The sequence below is a fragment of the Siphateles boraxobius genome, unplaced genomic scaffold (genome assembly GCF_051911475.1).
Source record: "Siphateles boraxobius isolate OS27281-9 unplaced genomic scaffold, OSU_SipBor_1 12, whole genome shotgun sequence".
Lineage (NCBI taxonomy): Eukaryota > Metazoa > Chordata > Actinopteri > Cypriniformes > Leuciscidae > Siphateles > Siphateles boraxobius.
The window spans coordinates 18,557,450-18,579,575 of record NW_027508722.1 but is presented as its reverse complement, the minus strand read 5'-3'; the positions used below and the strand labels follow the sequence as shown (position 1 = coordinate 18,579,575).

Genomic DNA, 22,126 nt, shown 5'->3' with positions numbered 1-22,126 from the left:
ATATTTCCCATGAGTCATCATTACATTAAGAAAACTGAACAAACTGAAATAAGATATTGGTGAATTTTGAGAATCTCAGCTATAAACATTACAAACATACACTTTCGGCTTTCTGTGTTAATGTCCTGTCCTGTTGTGTTTGTGTGACTGTGGATGACAGTTTTTACTGACATTTGTGAAGTACAGTATCGCTAAGAGTCATGTAGATCATTTTCTATTCATCTCCTTTTCTAGTGTGACCTGATTTCCAGTTTTTGCATCCAGTGTTTTGAAATTGATTTTATTGTTTGTTTGTTTGTTTGTTTTAGCCAGACCATGGCAAAAAAAGTAGTGTGTGTACTGTCATAACCCTGGTAGATGATGGTTAGAGTGATTGAATAGAATGAAAATCACTAGTTTCATTAGGCCTACAGTAATTGTCTACACAGACTTGTTTTGACATGCCTTGGTATAACTGGTCTGTCAACTTTTGAGAACTGGGTCATGTGTGTAACCTTACCACACTGGTATTATATAAGCAGAGGTAAACAGTTATAGCCTTAGCAAATTAACAAATATAAATCTAAAGGTTATTATGAGACCAATAATGTTATGGCAGTGTGTTTATATTAATTTGCACTCCTCAGCTGCCCCCTAGAGGCTTCAATGAAAAGGAAAACATATTCTGAAGACCAAATGGCCACTGCAGGTAGCTCCTTGGACCTCATCATGGCTTATTTGTCTATATTTTCAGTTTTTAGTCCGTTTGTAGACAGGTGTGTTTCTTTTCAAAATTATGTCCAATCAATTGAATTTGCCACATGTGGACTCAAGTTAAAGTGTAGAAACATTTCAAAGCTGATCAAGAGAAATGGGATGAGCTTAATTTTAAGTGTCATATCAACAAAGATATTTTTTTCTCTTTTTAAAAATGTACATTTTCAAAGTTATCACAGATCTGCCTTTTTTAGATTGTTTTTTAAAAATTATTTAAAATTTTTAAGCATTTTAGCATAAGGCTGCCTGTAAGGTAATGTAAAGAAAATGGACTTTTTTATATTTTTTGAATGCACTGTAAAATGGGTGCCTTAATAATGACATCGTGTGGTTATTTTGGGTACAGCAGTTTATTTCCCTTCACATGTAGTAGACTAGAGACAAAGACATTTGATCAGTGAGCATACTACTGCTTCCTTAAATGCTAAATTTATTCTCACTGAATAAAAAATAAAGTATTTTAATTAATTCCAAAAAAGTATTTTGTGTTGTCTTTTTGTCCAGTAATCATAGTATAAAAAAGCAAATATATTGAATGCAATGGCAGCTGTCAAGAGTTTGAAACACCTGAACCTAATAATTGAGTATTACATGTCCCCATGACAACTGATTGTCAGTAAACAATTGGTAAATGGCAGTTGCCGGCACTATAAAAAGTCCTGTTAGGCAACACTAATACATGTTGGAGGCCAAGTATGTTTTGTATGATTTTTTAGTGGTGTTGTTGAGGTGGTTAGTTGTTGTGTTTTTGTTTGGCCATGGAGGGTACAACTAGCCGACTCTTAAGGTATGGTGATAAATAGTAGTATTTGTTAACAAGTGGCATTCATCTAACAAGTGGTGTTTTTTTTCATATCTACAGTGTTTCTTTAGCACTTCTCAGTCTTTGTGTCTGTGACCATATTGGAAGTGGTAAGGTTGATCACAAAAATTCTATAAATCATTTTTGTTAGCATATCTGTTTGATTCTTTCTCTCACCCCCCCCCCCCCCCCCCCTTTTTTTTTATTTTCTTCTAGTTGGGGGCTTTGTCAGGAGTGGTTATCCTGTATATAAGGCTGGTTTCCCCATGCAGGATGTGAAGCCACGTAGTTCCTACAGCTGGTATGGTTCTGATGTATCAAATCCCGTCAGTCCTCAAAGATCCACGAGTAACACTTACAATGCTGCACAAGTTAAGGGTGTGTATAGCAGTGTAAGCTATAGTCCTCAAAATGGCTCTTCTGGTTTTGGACCAGTGACTAATGTATATAAGCCTGGTTCTGACTCTCATACTAGTCAACTTCAAGGATCTCTGATATCTTCAGCTGGTAGTGGCAGTCTTGTTTCTGTGACCACTGCAATGGGTACAAGTATGCACATTGAGTCTCTACCCGAGCCAACACCGCTCCACTATCAAACTGTAGTACAGTCTAGTAATGAGTCTGTAGCATATAGTAGCCAGCAAATCGTGCAAAACAGCTCCCAGTCCAGTGGCAAATTAGAAGTCAGCAACCAATCTGCAGTGCAGCCCATTGTCAAGCCTCAGAGAAGTGGACTTCAATTTGTTTCCAAGTTATTTTCCAGTACCAGGCCAGTCCAGATGTCAAGTTCTACCTTTTTTGTCAAGCCTTTGCAGCAAATAAATGAGTCCTCACAACCCAGCTATCAGTTGGGGCAAGCCAGCTTTGGATATGGAATTGTGCCATTGCTGAGTGGCAAGCAACTAGTGCCGTCAAGCTATGGTTCCACAGTTCACTCTACTGGTGGGCAACTAGCACAGGCAAGATACCAACTTGTGGCCCAGCCCAGCCTCCAACAATCGTCTCAAGCCAGCAGCCAAAACTCTGAACAAGCTGTCTCGCAATCTGTGGACCAGTCCAGTGGCCTGCAATCAGCCCGAGCCAGCTCACAATCTGTGGAACCGTCAGGTAGTCTGCTGTCAGCCCAAGCCAGCTCACAGTCTGTGGACCAGACTGGCATCCAACAACCAGCCCAAGCCAGCTCACAGTCTGTGGACCAGACTGGCATCCAACAACCAGCCGAAGCCAGCTCACAGTCTGTGGACCAGACTGGCATCCAACAACCAGCCCAAGCCAGCTCACAGTCTGTGGACCAGACTGGCATCCAACAACCAGCCCAAGCCAGCTCACAGTCTGTGGACCAGACTGGCATCCAACAACCAGCCCAAGCCAGCTCACAGTCTGTGGACCAGACTGGCATCCAACAACCAGCCCAAGCCAGCTCTCAGTCTGTGGACCAGACTGGCATCCAACAACCAGCCCAAGCCGGCTCTCAGTCTGTGGACCAGACTGGCATCCAACAACCAGCCCAAGCCAGCTCCCAGTCTGTGGACCAGACTGGCATCCAACAACCAGCCCAAGCCAGCTACCAGTCTGTGTCCCAGCCCAGTGGCCTGCAGTCAGCACAAGCCCGTTACCAGTCTGTGTCCCAGCCCAGTGGCCTGCAGTCAGCACAAGCCCGTTACCAGTCTGTGTCCACGCCCAGTGGTCTGCAGTCAGCACAAGCCCGTTACCAGTCTGTGTCCCAGCCCAGTAACCTGCAGTCAGGACAAGCCCGTTACCAGTCTGTGTCCCAGCCCAGTGGCCTGCAGCCAGCACAAGCCCATTTCCAGTCTGCGTTCCAGCCCAGTGGCCTGCAGTCAGCTCAATCCCGTTACCATTCTGTGTCCCAGCCCAGTGGCCTGCAGTCAGGACAAGCCCGTTACCAGTCTGTGTCCCAGACTGGCATCCAAAAACCAGCCCAAGCCAGCTCACTGTCTGTGGACCAGACTGGCATCCAACAACCAGCCCAAGCCAGCTACCAGTCTGTGTCCCAGCCCAGTGGCCTGCAGTCAGCACAAGCCCGTTACCAGTCTGTGTCCCAGCCCAGTGGCCTGCAGTCAGCACAAGCCCGTTACCAGTCTGTGTCCACGCCCAGTGGTCTGCAGTCAGCACAAGCCCGTTACCAGTCTGTGTCCCAGCCCAGTAACCTGCAGTCAGGACAAGCCCGTTACCAGTCTGTGTCCCAGCCCAGTGGCCTGCAGCCAGCACAAGCCCATTTCCAGTCTGCGTTCCAGCCCAGTGGCCTGCAGTCAGCTCAATCCCGTTACCATTCTGTGTCCCAGCCCAGTGGCCTGCAGTCAGGACAAGCCCGTTACCAGTCTGTGGACCAGACTGGCATGCAACAACTAGCCCAAGCCAGCTCTCAGTCTGGCCTGCTGTCATCACAAGCCAACTACCAGTTTGTGCCCCAGCTTGGTTTCCTAAAACCTATGCAAACTGGCTCTCAATCAGTGGACTGGCCCAGTGCTCTGCAGTTAGCTCAAGCCAGATACCAGTCTGTGGACCAGCCTAGTGGCCAGCTGTCAGCACAATCCCATTACCAGTCTATGTTCAAGCCCAGTGGCCTGCAATCAGCACAAACCCATTACCAGTCTATGTTCAAGCCCAGTGGCCTGCAGTCAGCACAAGCCCGTTACCATTCTGTGTCCCAGCCCAGTGGCCTGCAGTCAGGACAAGCCCGTTACCAGTCTGTGGACCAGACTGGCATCCAACAACCAGCCCAAGCCAGCTACCAGTCTGTGTCCCAGCCCAGTGGCCTGCAGTCAGCACAAGCCCGTTACCAGTCTGTGTCCCAGCCCAGTGGCCTGCAGTCAGCACAAGCCCGTTACCAGTCTGTGTCCACGCCCAGTGGTCTGCAGTCAGCACAAGCCCGTTACCAGTCTGTGTCCCAGCCCAGTGGCCTGCAGTCAGCACAAGCCCGTTACCAGTCTGTGTCCCAGCCCAGTGGCCTGCAGTCAGCACAAGCCCGTTACCAGTCTGTGTCCCAGCCCAGTGGCCTCCAGTCAGCACAAGCCCGTTACCAGTCTGTGTCCCAGCCCAGTGGCCTGCAGTCAGCACAAGCCCGTTACCAGTCTGTGTCCACGCCCACTGGTCTGCTGTCAGCACAAGCCCGTTACCAGTCTGTGTCCCAGCCCAGTGGCCTGCAGTCAGCACAAGCCCGTTACCAGTCTGTGTCCACGCCCAGTGGTCTGCAGTCAGCACAAGCCCGTTACCAGTCTGTGTCCCAGCCCAGTGGCCTGCAGTCAGCACAAGCCCGTTACCAGTCTGTGTCCCAGCCCAGTGGCCTCCAGTCAGCACAAGCCCGTTACCAGTCTGTGTCCCAGCCCAGTGGCCTGCAGTCAGCACAAGCCCGTTACCAGTCTGTGTCCCAGACTGGCATCCAAAAACCAGCCCAAGCCAGCTCACTGTCTGTGGACCAGACTGGCATCCAACAACCAGCCCAAGCCAGCTACCAGTCTGTGTCCCAGCCCAGTGGCCTGCAGTCAGCACAAGCCCGTTACCAGTCTGTGTCCCAGCCCAGTGGCCTGCAGTCAGCACAAGCCCGTTACCAGTCTGTGTCCACGCCCAGTGGTCTGCAGTCAGCACAAGCCCGTTACCAGTCTGTGTCCACGCCCACTGGTCTGCTGTCAGCACAAGCCAGCTCACAGTCTGTGGACCAGACTGGCATGCAACAACTAGCCCAAGCCAGCTCTCAGTCTGGCCTGCTGTCATCACAAGCCAACTACCAGTTTGTGCCCCAGCTTGGTTTCCTAAAACCTACGCAAACTGGCTCTCAATCAGTGGACTGGCCCAGTGCTCTGCAGTTAGCTCAAGCCAGATACCAGTCTGTGGACCAGCCTAGTGGCCAGCTGTCAGCACAAGCCCGTTACCAGTCTGCGGCCCAGCCCAGTAGCCTGCAGTCAGCCCAAACCAGTTACCAATCTGTTTCCCGGCAGTCTAGATTCCAGGTCTTTCCTAAGAAAGAGCAGTCAAGTTACATGTCTCTTTCCAGTCTTGGTACCAAACCTTTGGAGAAACCCAGTAAAATATCACTTCAAGCTATGAGTCTGATGCAGTCAGTCCAGCCTGGCTTTCAAGATCCAGCACCCCTGCGTTTTCAGACTACTCAAAATAAACATTTATCTCCAGGCATATTGAGGTTGCATCAAGTGAAGTCATAGATGTTTACTTTGCCTTTTCTTCACTTACTGTTTGCTTTATGAAAAATAAACTTGTAATCAAGTGTCTACTGGGAGTCTTAGTATTTGTTGCATTAGCATGACCTCATCTTTGTTTGACATAATCTACTTTGTTCTCTCTTATGCCCTGTTTAACCCTGGACATGAGTTTTGGTTGATCAGATCAAAGTAGATGCTAAAAACGGGTGTACCCTTTGAGAATTTGTGGAACCCTACGCTGTTGTCACAATACTGCTTTGATACAATGTTGAAATGTATTGATTTTCCATACCACAGGGAAGAACTGCCTATACTTTCATACAGCCTATTATCTTTTTTTTTGGTCCATTGAAAGTCTAGGAATTAGTCATTTCTTCTGAATTGATCACTAAATTATATTTAAGATTTTTCATTTATTTACATTGCTCAATTACCATTGCAAATCTTACCTAAATGTTTGCTCACTCAGTGTTTATATTAGGATAATTTTGTTGTAATTGAACAAAGCTTGAAATTTATTTTATAATGTAATAAGTTCAGTTAATCTCTAAATTCATGTAGAAACTACATTAAGACAGTATATTTTAAATACTTGTTTAATGGTATCATTTTATGAATGAAGGCCAGTACCAATGATGCCAAAACTGCTACTGATGTCTTCAGTGAATTTTCTTTCTCAATTTTAAACATTTATCAACATTAAAGTGTATTGAAAGCTATCAATTTTAACATTTATAGGCTCAAAAAAATATATAACTTTTAATGTAGCCTAAGTGAACTTAAAACAATCTTCACATAAGCCCATAATAAATGTCATGTTTACCTGTGCCCTCGTATAACAGGTAGGAATTACACAGAAATTGAATAAGTTATCAAACACTTTACAGTCTTTACTGCATAAATTATAAATTAAATATAGATGAATCCTTATTAAAGCAAAAAGTGTTCTTTAGTCAAGAGCAGTGAGTAATTTTCTGTTGCCTGCAGTGTTCTTTGATTCTGCTGTCACTGCTGCACATGTGGAGCACACGTCCCATTTTCTCACAACTCTTTACGCTCATTTAAGACTTCTTTTAATAGGATACAAATCGGACATTTTGACATAATTGTCTGTTATTATTCGTTCAAGTGCGAAGGAGTCAATTCTGACGCGCGTCTTTCTGTATGTCAACTGGACATTCATAGAAAGCGCGTTCTCTTTTGTCTTGTCGCGCTTGGAAGGTTTAAAAGCATTTGTATGAAGAAGAATGTGATCATATAATGTAAGGCTAGCCAAAGGATCACAGAAAAAAACGGATGCTGCGTTAATGTGTTAAATATTTTCAACGAGCTAAACTGAAAAATATAAATCGCATAAGTTACAGTTGACAGCACGGACATAACCGATGTGTTTATGTGATTATGCGTCAAGACGGACATTGTGACAAACTTTTCGTGTGATTTGACCTTAAAGGGACATTGTGTAGGAATTTCTCCGATCTAGCAGTGAAATTGTATTTTGCATTCAAACGAATTGTGCTCTCCAGCGCCTCGCTTTTTCAAATGCGTGTTGCATCTACGGTAGCTGTTATGTACCAAAAAGCTATGACAGGATGTCTTCTAATAGCACTTCGTCGAGTTTTCCTTCGGGTGAACAGGTTTTTATTTCAAACAAACTGCAACTTGACACAACGAACAAAGGAATGTTACAGTATGAATAATAACAGTGCAATGCAGCCTTTTAAACTTTCCGGGGCAGTGACAAGCGCCTCTCACTGCTCTGCTCCGTTTCTGCTGCTTTCAGGCACGTGACGCTGGCTCTGAACGAAAACGCGTTGTGGAGAAGCGTTGGCCTAGCACTTTTTGACCGTCTCTGCTATTATAGTTTTTCAAGATGGCGGAACGATATGGAAGCCTCCGTGGACCTACCCGTCACATGTATAAAGATAATAAATTCTTCGTTTAAGAGGATAAGTCAGATAATTGGCATAGGTATTTGTAGACCATTGAGGACATATTTATGAATAAAAATATTGATTTTAGATAATAAAATACCGAAAAAAAGACACATTGTCCCTTTAAGCGCAACAAGCGATGAAAAAGAGGCAGCTTCGTGAGTAGGCTACTCTGGGAATTAATCACAGGAATGAAATCATGCAGCCAACCCCACAATTCCTATGGAGGCAGATTAGTCTCAATTATAATTCAGCAAAAAACATGATTCACACGTAGACAATTTCACATGCATGAACCTTATTCACATACACACACAAAAAATCATGAGCGTGAAAAAAAAAATATATTCACAAAAAGCAATTCAGCCTACGAGTTTATCCTTTATTGTGAATGTGCAAATCGTCATTCATGTGCGAATCGCCTTGGGTGTGTGTGTGTGTGTGTGTGTGTGTGTGTGTGTGTGTGTGTGTGTGTGTGTGTGTGTGTGTGTGTGTGTGTGTGTGTGTGTGTGTGTGTGTGTGTGTGTGTGTGTGTGTGTGTGTGTGTGTGTGTGTGACAAATTAATTAATTCTGAACCAATGACCTGAGCAGACTTCTGATGTCCGTGTACCCACCCCCTTCTGTCATTTATTTATTCATTTATTTATTTATTTTCTTCTCACTGTTAATGTCTGTAACCTTTCATTTGCAATAAAAAAAGACTTGAGCAGAAATTTGTCCATTGTCTGGGTATAAAATAAAATATGTAGCCTATCTTTCTCTGTCTGAATTTACTTGTACAGAGACAACTGTCACACACACAGTTAATTAATTATTCATAAATTGTTTGGATAGTGACAGTATGAACAACAAAAGTGACACTGTGTTGAGTGCAGTACTTAAGTGGAGGGAGTGTAATAAAGTAAACTGCAACAGAATAGTCTGGGGTGGAAAAAAGTTAAGAATTGTTTTTGGGGGGTTTTGTGCAGTGAACTGTTACTAGTTTTAGTGCAGTGTTGTGCTTACGGGACTGATATAGAGGAGCAAACTGCAGTTTGGGGTGGGTGAAGGAAGGATTACAATAGATTTTTATTGAGAAACTGAATTGTTTCAAGTGTGTTGGGGTTTAGACGATTCCTTTTCCTGGACAAAACCTCTCCAGCCTTGGAAAAAGTCCTTTCACAAGGAACAGAGGATGCAGGGGAACATAAAAATGCCAGTGCCAGCTGGTATAAATGAGGATACTGATGCTTCTGTTGAGGCCAGACAGGGGAGGATCTCCTCTTTCTTGCCGGCTCCATTACCAGGAAAAAGGAAGAGTCACAAAAAGCAAACAAATCCAAGAGTGCAATAATTAAGATTGTCTGTTCATGATCTTCATATGTAACAGAAACATTAATCATGATCAAGTCATTTTATATATTTTATTCCCAAAGGATTCTGAAACTTTCAAATTAATAAAACGTGTACATCAAATGTAACTATGTCTTTGAATCTTTTAATTCAGACAAGAACATTTATGCATGCATAGCAGGGCTTTATTCCTAGAGCGTGTACATACAGTCCGCAGGAGACTAATGAATACAGTAGCAATGCATCACTTTCAATCTCTTGTTGAAACAACTGGATGTTTCTTGGATGTTTCTTGTTGAGACAAAATGGATGGCTTGCAAAATGAAAGAATATGTTCTGAAAGAATTACAGTAGGAATGGTAAGATCACAATACTGGTTGTCTGCAACTTCATACATCATCTGTCTCGGAAATCTGAAACAATAAAACTACATAATATATGCAGCTTATTAAAAAACAGATATCTCCTATATAAGCACATCATTACATACATTATCATCAGTTGAATGTGTGATGGACAGGACATGAAAATCCATCAATGCTAAAAATAAATGTTTATGTTCACATGTGGACTAAACAGCAGTTAAACTATTGCTTCAACTGATCTCGAACTTCGTTAACTTCAGTAAACACAGAAATGAACCGAATAAACTGCACATACCTCTGCTCAGCCATGAACTGTAGTCGAAAGCTGATGACGTAACATGCAGGTAGGCCCGCCCTTACGTAATATTGATTGGTCGATTGATAAGCTTAAATCTGATTGGCTAAAGAGTATAACTGATCCGTGTAGGAGGAGAGTGCTGCCAGGAAAGTCTCAAACACACACACACACATGTGTGAAACATGTTTTTTGCATGAATTACAATTGAGACTAATCTGCCTCCATACAATTTGGGCCGAAAACTTACGATTTGCATTTTTATTATACATTAGTGCGCGTTAGTTATAACCGTGGAACCCCGGTTGGGAAACCCTGCTTTAAGGACCTGAGTAACTTTTTTTTAAATTAGCTACTTTTACATGGACACCTTTTGATGCTCAAGAGGTTACACCCTGGCCTCACAGCAAATAATGACAGATTGCCAAACTTGTGCATTTTATTCAACATTTTGAGGGAGTTTTCAGCCACTTGGTTTTGAAAATTCAGTTTGTTATTTAGACACTAGAAAGCAGTATTAGAACATGACTACGGTCTTCATAAACATTCAAAGGATTTTAAACCGTTCACCTGCAAGAAGACGTGAAAGAAGGCAGCTCAATTTTGTACACGTGCTGTTTTCTGTGCATCAGTGCACCATTCCTGAACTGAGCTTTTGTGTTGTCACGCTTAAACGTATGAATGCACTCAAAATTACTCGAAATTGCCATTTTGGCGATTCGTGCATTTGGTCTTAAAGTGAAAGTAGCCTAAAACTCTGCTCAAATCTGCTCATGACTGAATAACTTCTTTAGCTTTAGTAAAGATTAATATATATTTCATTTATACATTAGTACATTCTGTTGGACTTTCCTGAAATCTGTTTATTTGTATATTTGTTTTAATATATTTATTTGTGCTAATGCTGTAAATTGTTCAGTGTCTTTATTTGACATTATTTTTTTAAATATCATTTATGTATAAACTCCTTAGCATTGAGGTCTGTGTGTTTATATATAGAGTCCATTTTAAGACCTGGTCTTTTTGTTATAAAATAAAGTTATGTCCATTCAGCAGAATTTTTTTTTTTAAATACCTGAGGTCTCATCTGAACACAGCTGTCACCACATGAAAGCTCACAGGAATAGTCCTATAACATTGATATAAGAGTTTAAGCGGGCTCCACATTTCTTTTAAGAGTTGGTGCTTGGTTGTAAGCTGTTTTATATGAAGCCCCGCACATGATATGTGGAAAAAACATATCGTGGCCACGTAGGAACTTATTCTTAATTCGCGGCCACAATGTCTCGTTTTTTTCTCACATGGTAGGAGTGAAGCCTATAGGGTGAATTCAGACAAAGAGTAGGCTACCTTTAAAGCTTCATTGCGCTGTGGTCACATGGTTTACACTTTCAGAGCATATGGTCTTTAATTAAAGGGACACTATTTCTGTAAATATTTTTCTTGTAAGGTTTTTAAATATTGATGGCCCACTTTGGCTGAATGTGTTAGATAAAGTTTGTCAGCCAGTGGATTCAGGTAAAGTAGCCCTTCTTTAACTTCTGTAATAAATTATAGCCTAGTTATATTCATTAAATAAATTGACATTCACTGTTTATTTTATAGTTGACATGCATGTATAATTTACTTTTCTTTTCTTTTTGAAAACATTCAAGTCAGATGGATGAGAGAGCAGGCGTGAAGTGTGAAGAGAAGATAAGAGAAGCAAAATTTAGATGATGGATGAGAGAGCAGGCATGAAGTGTGAAGAGAAGATAAGAGAAGCAAAATTTAGATGCAGAGTATAAAGCTGTCAAATATGGACACCATTAAAGTGTTTAGAAAAAACAGACAGAAAACCTTTTACAGTATGTTACATTTTAAATGTTCCTCTCAGGGGTGTTTCCCCCGATGAGGCAAGGGAGGCAGTGTCTCCTCAAAAAAACCTGGCGGTGAAGAACCGTAGATATTACAAAAATAAACCAATGCAAATATTATAAAAATGTGACAATAAAAGGTGTAAAACAATCGTTTTTCTAAAGTAACACTGCCTCCTCGACCCTCATCTGTGCCTATTGACTAGTTTTGCAGATCCGTGTGAACGAACGCGGATCATTTTGACGTCTGTAAGGGAAAACATACCATTGTCAGTTAAATGTTGGCTAAAACCCTTAGAAAGTGATCTTTAATTGACCAAATTGAAACTGGTGTAATCTCTCTTCAAAATGTGTGAATTGTATGAATCAAGTATGCTTGAGAAAATGCAAAACAGAACCTTAAAGTTGGTGCCACATGACATGTGTAAAGAGAAATAGAATGTCAAAGAGTCTATATTAATTATTATTATGCAGTCTGCATTCTCAGCATAGTCATGACTCATTAGATTAAAGACATGTTCAAGAATATATTCATGTTTATTATACAGTTTGCATGTTTATCAGCGCAGCCACAAAACTAAAGCACCAAGAACGATAACAATATAGGTTACTGTTGTAACCCCGGTTCTCTGAAACATAGAGTGGAGAGATCCAGCTTTGGGAAGGGCATCCGTACCTGACCTCTGAAGAAGCATCCAATTGCACCAAGTCTGGCTAGACAGACAGAAGCGCGCAGCCAATGCTCGGTAAGGCCCCACCCCCTTATATGAGGGTATATAACGGCTGCATGCGCTGCTGTTCTCCAGACCAGTAAGTATATTCGTTTCTCGTGCGGCAAGTGGGGCAAAGCTGGTGGATCTCTCCACTCGATGTTTCAGAGAACCGGGATTACGACAGTATCCTATGTTCTCTTTCGTCATCTCGTGTTTGTGTAACGACAGCAAAACTCGCCTGCTCCACACCAAAAGCTTGAGAGCTAGCCCTCCTGATGATTGATGTATGCTATTGCCGTGGTATTGTCGCAGCATGCGAACTCATGATGTCCCTGCAGACGAGGCAGAAAATATTTCAGACCTTTCCAGTCAGCAGAGCTCCCATGCAAAGCCCATTTCATGAACGCTCTAATTCTCAGGAGTCCTATGGGCAAAACCTGGATATATGAAGCCATAAGTCATGTGTGATTCTACACTTTTGCCCACTCTCTGAACTCATTAGAGAGAGAACTTACTCTTAAGAGAGACATGCTTGCATGGAGACTGAGTTTGCATGAGACTGAGAAAATCACACTCTGACTTGGTGTAAGGTTGCTTTTGTTCACATTCACCCTGAACCCGAGAGATGTGATGTGTGTGAGCACACGGCAGGTGTCCTGCAACACTTTCTCCTTCGATTTGGCTATGATAAGCCAGTCGTCTGTGTGTCAAAATCTGCAGACCTGAGATTCTCAGGGGAGCTAAGCTAGCCTCCGCACACAGACAGAAAGTCCGAGGGCTGAGTGCGAGCCCAAAGGGGATTGTGAATTTGTAACATGTGCCTTGATAGGCGAAACAAAGAAACTTCCGGTGCGGCAGATAAATGCTTATGTGGAAAAAAGCATCTTTCAGATCGACCGATTTTCATCCGTCGTTCCATTTTATGGTGCGGGCGATCGAGCCATGAGTCAACATTCTGAAATTATATATTTTTTTATCTTCCGGCAGACGGCCGTAAGCATCAATTTACAACGAAAGAGTAACTTTTGACCTTGTGTGTGTGTGACGAAATGACGAACGCGGAAGTGCAGAGGATAGAGCAAAACAAAACCCCAGTCACGAATTAGAAGTCTAAAACGACAATTTTTAAAGAGAAATGTCGGAGGAGCTTGAGTTCGTTGCCCAGCCCTGTTTGTTTGAACCGCGAGAGGCGTCAAAGCTTACGCTACTTCTTCTACATCCTACGTCACACATCGTCAAGCGTTACTCTTTCGGCGTCAGTCGTAGTCTATAGTCATTCCGATAAAGTTTTAAGTATGGATATCTTTTCTTGCACGACCGCATCGCTTAGCTTCAGAAGGCCTTTATTAACCCCACAGAGCCGTGTGAAGCAGTTTTATCATGGATGGATGCACTTTTATAGACTTCAAAAAATATACGGCCATTCACTGCCAATATAAAGCTTGGAAGAGCCAGGAGATTTTTTAATATTACTCAGATTGTATTCGTCTGAAAGAAGAATGTCATATACACCAGGATGACTTGAGGGTGAGTAAATCATGGGCTAATTTTCATTTTTGGGTGAACTATCCCAAACTACCCCGATGGTTCGAAGTAATTTCAACCTAGGGTCCTTTGCATCATGACCTCGAGCCAAACACCCCCCAGAAGCTTTAAAAAAGTTAACTACAGAAGTTCTACAGAAGTTAACCTTTATTATTAAAAGTATAAGAAGACAGTACACAAAAAATACACATTTGCAGTTCTGCTTCATATGACAAATAGGCCTTCAAGGTGTTTTAAATATTTACAGCAAATTGATATATTTAAAAACATCATAAAAAATAAAACATAAGTAAATTGGAACAATTGTAAACACTGTACAATAACTCCCGAATTTCAAAATGTATAACAGTAAAATTCAGCTGTTCACACTTTTTCAAAAGTCTGATCCATTGGACAAATCTGCCAAGTATTAAGAGAGTGATCCATTTTGACATAATTGAGACTTGTTTTATCTCTCTCCAAAATGTGCGAGTACGCTTGAGAAAAGCAAAACATAACCTAAAGTAGCTGCCACATGTGATTGCCACATATGAGAAGAGAAATAAAGATTTCTCTATATTCATGCAAGCTAATCATCACAGTCATGAGACTAAAGACCCATTCACACCAAGAACGATAACTAACGTATAAAGACAAGTTTAAAGATAAATAGTAGTGTCCACACCAATGAATGATAACATTCTGTATAGTTTTGTCATCTCTTGCTTTAAAGGTGAAGTGTCGTTATTGTGACACTAGTGGCACCAAGCAGAATTACAAAAAATATATTTTAACGAGTTGCGCTTGCCCCAACTCAAACATCACTGCTCTGACGGATGCTTGTGAAAGCATGTCTCAACGAGTAAACGTATGCTACTTTCAATAAAACATAGTAAAAAATTATTTTACAGCCTGTGTTGCTATGTGTCATGAGGAAGCAAATGAGGACGTTAACATTCTGTCTGCAAACCCAAGCACCTTGCTTGTAATAAACCCATCCAACGTATCTCAAAAGATTTTAGATATACGGACCACTCTCAATGTTTTAATGGTGCCTGTGAGGCTCAATGCTTACCCTTTTAGGGGAGATAACCCCATGAATGGCATAACAATAGTAGTCAACGAACAATAAACTGGGTTAAGAGAATGTATCTTACATACTTAATGTTTAAATTTGGGTGGATTCTGATTGTCTGTTAATGGTTTTTCATTCATCAGCTGGGAAAGTCGGAAAATAAGTGATTCCAATGCTATAGTTCCTCTGTGTCTTTATCGTTATCGTTATGGTGTGGACTTCACCATTCTCAGAATTAGAACGATTCATAGTTACCCTTCTTGGTGTGAACAGAAACACTTCTGTACTTAAAGCCAAACTCTTCCGACATAATACTGATACAGATGTTAAAGGTTGCAGAAAAAGAGCAGATGGTTACTGACTGTACATATATGGGTTTGATCTTTCAGAAAGCAGACGTGTGTGATGTGTCCACTGACTCTGACCATGCAGAGCTCTTCCGCGACACCAGGCCGGCTGGGCCCTTCAGCCTGAAGCCCAGCGGTCTCAGTATGACCAGCAAGTGCTGGCGAAATTTCACCCCCACAAAAGCATAAAGCACTGGGTTGACACAGCAGTGTAAGTAGCCCAATGTGGAAGTTGCTGTAATAGCTACATCCAATGCTGTGGTGCTGTCACAGGATGTTTGGTAACTGTAGGTCTGGTTGTTTTTTAAGGTGTCAATGATGAGGGTGATGTTGTAGGGTGTCCAGTTAATGAAGAAGGCCAGTACGAGGGCTATGATGACACGGATGGCCCTCTTCTTCTGCATGCCCTGAGAGCCACGTCGCAGCCGCATTAGGATGCAAGAGTAACAGAACAACATCATTATTGCTGGAAAAGCAAAACCCAACATATGGTAGAGCAGACGAGAGTACAGACGCCAATTATCAGAGGGGTAAAATGGAACACATTCTATTTTATCCTGACGTCTGCTGTCCTTTAAGTCCACAAGGAATTTCCAGTCAGGAATGGAGAGAAGAATGCAGAAGAGCCAGACCATCAGGCAGCAACAGTGAGTCACCATAGGCTTTTTACGAGAATACATCTGCACTGCATAGACGATGGACAGGAAGCGGTCAAGACTGATGCAGGAAAGCATGAAAATCCCACAGTAGAAATTGATCTGATGGAGAAACGTGACAATGAGAGACTGCAAACCTGAAGTTGATTCTTAAAGTAATATTCCTGGTTCTGTACAAGTTAGGCTCAATCATAAGCCCGGCTCGATCGGCCCAATGGAGGTCTTACGATCAGCGGGTGAAGGTCTTCACGTGTTAGCCTACTGTCTTTCCTTTTCCGCAACACTCAAGATTAAATGGAATACATTTTCTCATATGTATCAACTCGTTATTTCATCTGACTCCATAAATGAAAAAGGTTTTACTGATATCTGGGCATCATTAAAAGTGAACGAATATTTGATTATTCTTTTTTTAACTCTTTAACCCCTTAGCTGTCACCCCCCCCTTTTGATAATTGACATGAAATGCACTATACAAACTTAAATGGTTGTAATTCAAGAATGCTTTGGAATACAGACCTAAGTTTGGTATTGTTTTAAAGAAAACAATCAGTAGATTATTACTGAAGTGAAAGCACTTCAATAAATTAAAGTATGAAAAAGTTATGGAAGTTATAATTTACAGTAAATCAAATATACTTTATTAATATATTTTTTTTAATATAAAATTAATATTTCACAAAAATTTTACTATAAAATTACTATAAAATGAAAGCTATATATCTAACCAAGTTGTGTTCCAAATTTCAAATTGATATCACAAAAATTGAAGTTCCCATGAGATTTTGTTTAGGCGTAGTACCAAAAATAGCAACCGGTGCCATTGCATTCCATTGAATTTAATTGTAAGCAATCTGCTGTAACAAATTCATAAATTTCTATCCATATATCACTTCTGTCACTAAATATGGAACCTTGAGACTCAGACATTTCTGACAATATGAGTTTTGTCAATATTAGAAAAGGTTTTGATAATAAATTATGAAAGATGATGCCCAAAAGGGGAGGAGCCTAATAAAAAAATACAGTTTCTATGGTAACGCAACATCCAATTTCAAAACGGTTTTCACAGGATGAATTCTGAGTTCTTAAGCTTTCAAATGATACCTAATTTATGATAACTACTAAAATATGTGATATAATAATAATAAAAAAATTATTTATATATATAATATATATCATACTTTTTAGAGGACTTCTTACTTTACTTTTTAAAATATAATTTTATCTTTTTTATTGACAAATACTAATACAAATACAAATATGTTTTATTATGAACTTTTAGCATTAAAAACCAAAGTTTCAATTATTAGAAGTGTGTGCGTCGACTTTTTGTGACAAAGGTCTGAAAATCCTGTAATGACGTCGATTTTTTGAGGCACACTCTTGTCATAAATTCATATATTACTGTTCAAACATAATTTGTAAGAAAAAAACAGCGCTAAAATATCTATTTAGGAGTCTTAGACCTTTCCAACGATATATAGTTTGTCATAATTAGATTAGGATTTAATAGTAATATAGCGAAGTAAAGTTAGATATCCCGTATACGGGATCGTGACAGTTAACCCGCTGAGATTAGAAAGCTATGCCGCTTAGAGCTCATCGCGTCTTCCGCGGGTCTCACGCTTGCAATTGAGGCTAATATCTTAGACGGTCGAATTCACCATGCCACAATCAAAGGTAGCCTACTTTTATATAGCCCCCTTGAATTTGCATACACTTGAATCTAAAGTAACGTTTACTTCAGGCAGAGTTATGACGACTACCATATATAAGTTAACCAACTTTACTTATCTTTTAATAGCTTTGGATTGGCCATGGTTTCCCACATACACTTATCTAAAGTAACATTAAATTAAAACAGAAGTAAAACAGATGCACCCAGATTTAGGTTGGTCAAGCAGCGCGTTTGCTGCCCTAGACGGAAATAACTCGTCTCTGCAAAACAAGTACACTTGAATTAGTGCCGAATATCGTCACTAATCTGACGCAAACTTGCGGGAACATACGAATCCAGTTAATCTACTTGGGAGAACAATTTTAGAGTCAGTCAGAATAAACTCAAATGTTTACAATTTATTGACCAGGTAATAGAACAATAATTCAAAATCCAATTCATCAATCCAATATAATAACAATTGGGAAATCGAGGAATTCAAGAAATGTTTACAACGAAAAACTACACACAGCGATTGTGTGAGAAATCTAGTTACAGACCCCCGAAACTTTTTGCCCATTTTCCTTATAAACCCAGATAATTCAATTTTATTACCAAATGGTGGTGTCTGTCATTATAATTAGATTTTGGTCTCCTAGTGAGGGGTTCACAACTGTGAGATCAGAATGGAGGATCTGGGGGAGGGAACACCTTTAAGGGACACATCACTTTTATAACTTCTTTTAGCTTTTCATTATGGTTGGGAGAATGAGACCATTTTACCAGGCGCACTGAGACACTTTTAATGATACCAAACATGTATAGTTACTTTTTTGCACACACCTAACATGTCATGGGTTTTCAGTGAGTTTCAGGTGAGGAGGAGAAGGGGGGAGAAGGGGGAGATTGTCAAAGTGAGGAGTGAGGTGTGAGTTGCACTGTGTGTTGCGTCTCGGATGTTGCTGTTACACAATTATGCAAGGGAGGGTTCAGATTCTCAGGAGAGCCTTTTGCTTTCTCGAGGGGTAGTCCTCCAGACTTGCTTAATTGCTTGCTTAAAATACCACTTAATTTTTAAAATAAAAATTATTTTCTTTAAAAAAACAAAAAATCTGGGTTACATTGAGGAACAATGGAAGTGAATGGGGCCGATCCGTAAAATTTTTCAATAGTATAGGCAGAGGATGTAAACAATGTTAACATGATTTTAATGTGAAAATATCCCTTATTAACCGTCTCTGTGTAAAGTTATATACAATTTTACAACTGATACCATGAAAATGCAGCTCAAAAAAAGTTCTATAAATAAATAATAAAATCAAATGCACAAAAGGTAAATGCAAGAATGTATCTCTAACTTTACTGCCAAAAGTAAGCTGCAATTGTTACATTAAATGTTTTTTACTTGTTTAAACCCATAAAAGTTGATTTTATTAGTATAAATAAATGCATCTATGTTGATTCAGCAATATGAAATGATATTTTTGACTTGATAAAAAAAGGAGTTAATTTAGATTTTATTATTTTTCAGTTAGCAGTGTGAATGTCTATTATAGAATGTATTGTCATTCATACAGTTCCATCACATAATGTATGCATAAAACAATAAAATGGAGAAGCAGTGTACCAAATCATTTAATAAAATAAACATTTAAAACAACATAAACAACAAAAATGTTGCCCACCTTGAACAGAGCTCCGTTCAGTTTGCAGAGCGCTGTGCCGAAGACCCAGCCCTTCACTGCCTGTACAGCCCAGAAGGGCAGCGTCATCAGCAGCAGAGTGTCTGCTAAACTCAGGTGAAGGATGAAGATGTCTGTAACATTCAAGCTCTGCCTTTTCTTCCACAGTACCACCAGAACCAGTCCGTTTCCCAGCAGCCCCACTACCAGCACCAGAGAGTAAAGGACCGGGATAAAAATGGAATCAAAGTGCATGCTAGAGTCCTGATCACACACAAGTCCTCCACAGCAGTTATCGTCATACGTGTAGTTGTAATCAGAAGAGTAATTAGCAGAGAAATCAAGGTCTTCTATACTTAAGGTGGTCGGTTTGTCCAAATCCATCTTCTGCAAAGAAACATACATCAGGATTAGTATCTTTTTCTATCTTTTATTTTCAATACAGTATTTATTATTTTATTTATTTAGATATAGCCTACAATAAAAGAGTTTTTCAAGTGTGCAACGTTAAAAACTAGTGATTGTGCTATTTTGTGTGTTTGCCAGCATTTAAAGTCTGAGGGTAAAATTTCAATTTTGCCTTAAATTTATTCCAGGTTATAGCCTAGTTTACGTTTGAAGAAGTAACTTTTTCTGAAGTAACGTACTTTGGCCAGAAGGGGGCAATGATGAGACAGGATGGCAGGCATAAAGCCTTCACGCTCAATTAAAGGAATCCTTCGCCCAAAATAATAATTGTGTCATCGTTTACTCACCCTCAAGTCGCTCCAAACCTTTATGAATTTTTTGCTTCTTTGGACACAAAAGAAGATATTCTGTTTGATAAATGATTTTTGGACCCCATTGACATTTATTGTATGGACAAAACAATTTAAACATTCATAAAAATATCTTCTTCAGTAATCCTCTGAAGGATTTTTTTCTACAGGTTTGAAATAAGATGTAACCGAATGTTGTAAATTGATGCATAGGATTTATTCATAGCCTTTTCATATAACCTATTAATTTCTATTCCCGCACTGCCAAATCCAGGATTTTCTAAGTGAATTTACAGCGGCTTTGCTACACGCTGTTGTTTTCAATTCAGGTGTTTTCATATTCTGTGAATCACTCGATTGAACAGATAAGAGAAAATGAAAAACCACACTGTGGCCACAAAGCACATTCATCACTGATGTCTATCAGTCATAATGCAATTCAGATTCTCGTCACTGATGAGGCTAAGTTGAATCAACTATGAACTTCAGGTGTGTTGCTGACGAACCATTCTAACACCTCCCTGAGTGGGCATTCCTGGTAAAACACCATTTCTTTGAAAATGAGACTGTGGGTCGTTTGATTATACACTCTTAAAAATAAAGGTTCTTTATCCACCTTTAAAGTCCAAAAATACAAAACTGGTGTGCACATCCCAAACACCCAGAATGGGCTCAGGTGCAGGACAACTAAGTGATATAAAGAAATAAAGAAGTGTGAAAATTACTGCTCCAAAATTTATTAAAAGGCAACGTTTTGACCCTCAGGTCTTCATCAGGAATGATAAGGGTCGAAACGTTGCCTTTTAATAAATTCTTTTGGAGCAGTAATTTAGTGTGCGGACTTCACACTTCTTTATTTCTTTATCCACCTTTAACATCCATGGAACCTTAGCCTTCCCCAAAAAGTTCTTAGTGGAAAAGGTTTCTTAAGATTATTAAAATAATCTTCACACTAAGAAAAAAGGCTCTTAAGAAATACTCAATGAATGGTTTTTGTGGACCCCAAAATTTTAATAGTGTACCTAGTCTTCTGATCTCACATGCGAAAACATGTTATTTACAATTATTTTCTGAATGTCTGTAATTGAAACCTGAAATCTCTGGAGGTGATATTTGTCACCCCCTGGTATTTCCCCTTATTTATCATCCTGCAGTTGCAATAATGTCAGTCTGTTTGTGCTGGAAATATACCATTAACTTTTAAAAATCGAAGCCTTAAAATCATTCATCGTAATTGGAAGTGAAGCTCCTTGAAACTCTTTCGTATTGCATATCAACACAAGGGAAGCAAAATGCACTAAATATTATGGCAAGAAATAAATCCAATAATAATGAAATAAAATGAGTTGATCGCTGAGAATCTTCAAATGTAAGATTAATACAACAATTGAACATTAATTTCAGCAACAATGTGAGCATTATCGATCTATGGTTATTTGGAAGGAAGAAAACGTACCTGTGTAAGTGAAGGACCTAACAGTAGTTTGAGAGGCGCTGAAATGATTGACACATTGAGAGTTACTCATTAATAGACCTAAAGGTCACGGCTTGCAGATGCACAGAAGAGAGAGAGAGAGAGAGAGAGGAGGAGGAGACAGTGGCAGGGAACACCAGGGTTTAAAAGAGGAAATATGATAACGATCAATTGCCACTCATTCACAATTCTATTTCAAATGTTCATTTTGTCTTCTCAATGAAATGTTTTGCTCTGGGAAATGCAGAAATAGGATGCATGTTACAAGTTGGCAAACATTGATTGTTCATTAGTTGGTGTTCATCATTCTTAAAGATGATCTTGTCTAGCAAAACTTGACGACTATAGAGAAATTGTTATTGTTGTTCTGAATGCTAATTGAGAATATTTGAGTCTTGTGTATTTGCAAATTATAAGCTTTTTCAACTTTTCAGTCAGAAACAATAAGATCAAGCCAACTTTGTTATTTTATCATCAGCTATCTGTTTTTATATTACAGATATTTTATCATGTGTTTGTTTTCCATCAGTATGAAGCTGATTTTGTTAAGTAATTGTTGCAAAGCAAACTTGTTGAAAGTAGATGTTCCATCTACTTGTTTCATCCTAATGTCACAGATGCACTAGCAACGGGATGTTTTTTTCACACCTTTACACCACGTCCTGTTCTTCATTTCTTGTCATTCTCACTTGCACACATCGCTGCTCACGTATATTAA

The 22,126-nt window shown here is 40.1% G+C and overlaps 2 protein-coding genes and 1 long non-coding RNA gene across 3 annotated transcripts; 2 read left to right on the top strand and 1 right to left on the bottom strand.

Annotated features, from left to right (window-relative positions):
• The first annotated feature begins 1,432 nt into the window (after nt 1-1,432).
• Nucleotides 1,433-5,805, top strand: LOC143719965 (uncharacterized). Its single transcript, XM_077209830.1, has 3 exons — nt 1,433-1,543; nt 1,619-1,668; nt 1,775-5,805. The coding sequence occupies exons 1-3, from the start codon at nt 1,515-1,517 to the stop codon at nt 5,737-5,739; spliced, it is 4,044 nt and encodes a 1,347-aa protein (XP_077065945.1). The 5' UTR covers nt 1,433-1,514; the 3' UTR covers nt 5,740-5,805.
• An 8,101-nt stretch (nt 5,806-13,906) lies between these two features.
• Nucleotides 13,907-21,429, bottom strand: cxcr3.1 (chemokine (C-X-C motif) receptor 3, tandem duplicate 1). Its single transcript, XM_077209828.1, has 3 exons — nt 21,391-21,429; nt 19,180-19,563; nt 13,907-15,936 (listed from the first exon to the last, which is right to left on the bottom strand). Exons 2-3 carry the CDS (start codon nt 19,558-19,560, stop codon nt 15,217-15,219), a joined length of 1,101 nt encoding a protein of 366 aa, XP_077065943.1. The 5' UTR covers nt 19,561-19,563; nt 21,391-21,429; the 3' UTR covers nt 13,907-15,216.
• Nucleotides 15,254-16,146, top strand: LOC143719954 (uncharacterized). Its single transcript, XR_013196540.1, has 2 exons — nt 15,254-15,389; nt 15,488-16,146. It is a non-coding gene; the product is annotated as an uncharacterized LOC143719954 (long non-coding RNA).
• Nucleotides 21,430-22,126: the final 697 nt, after the last annotated feature.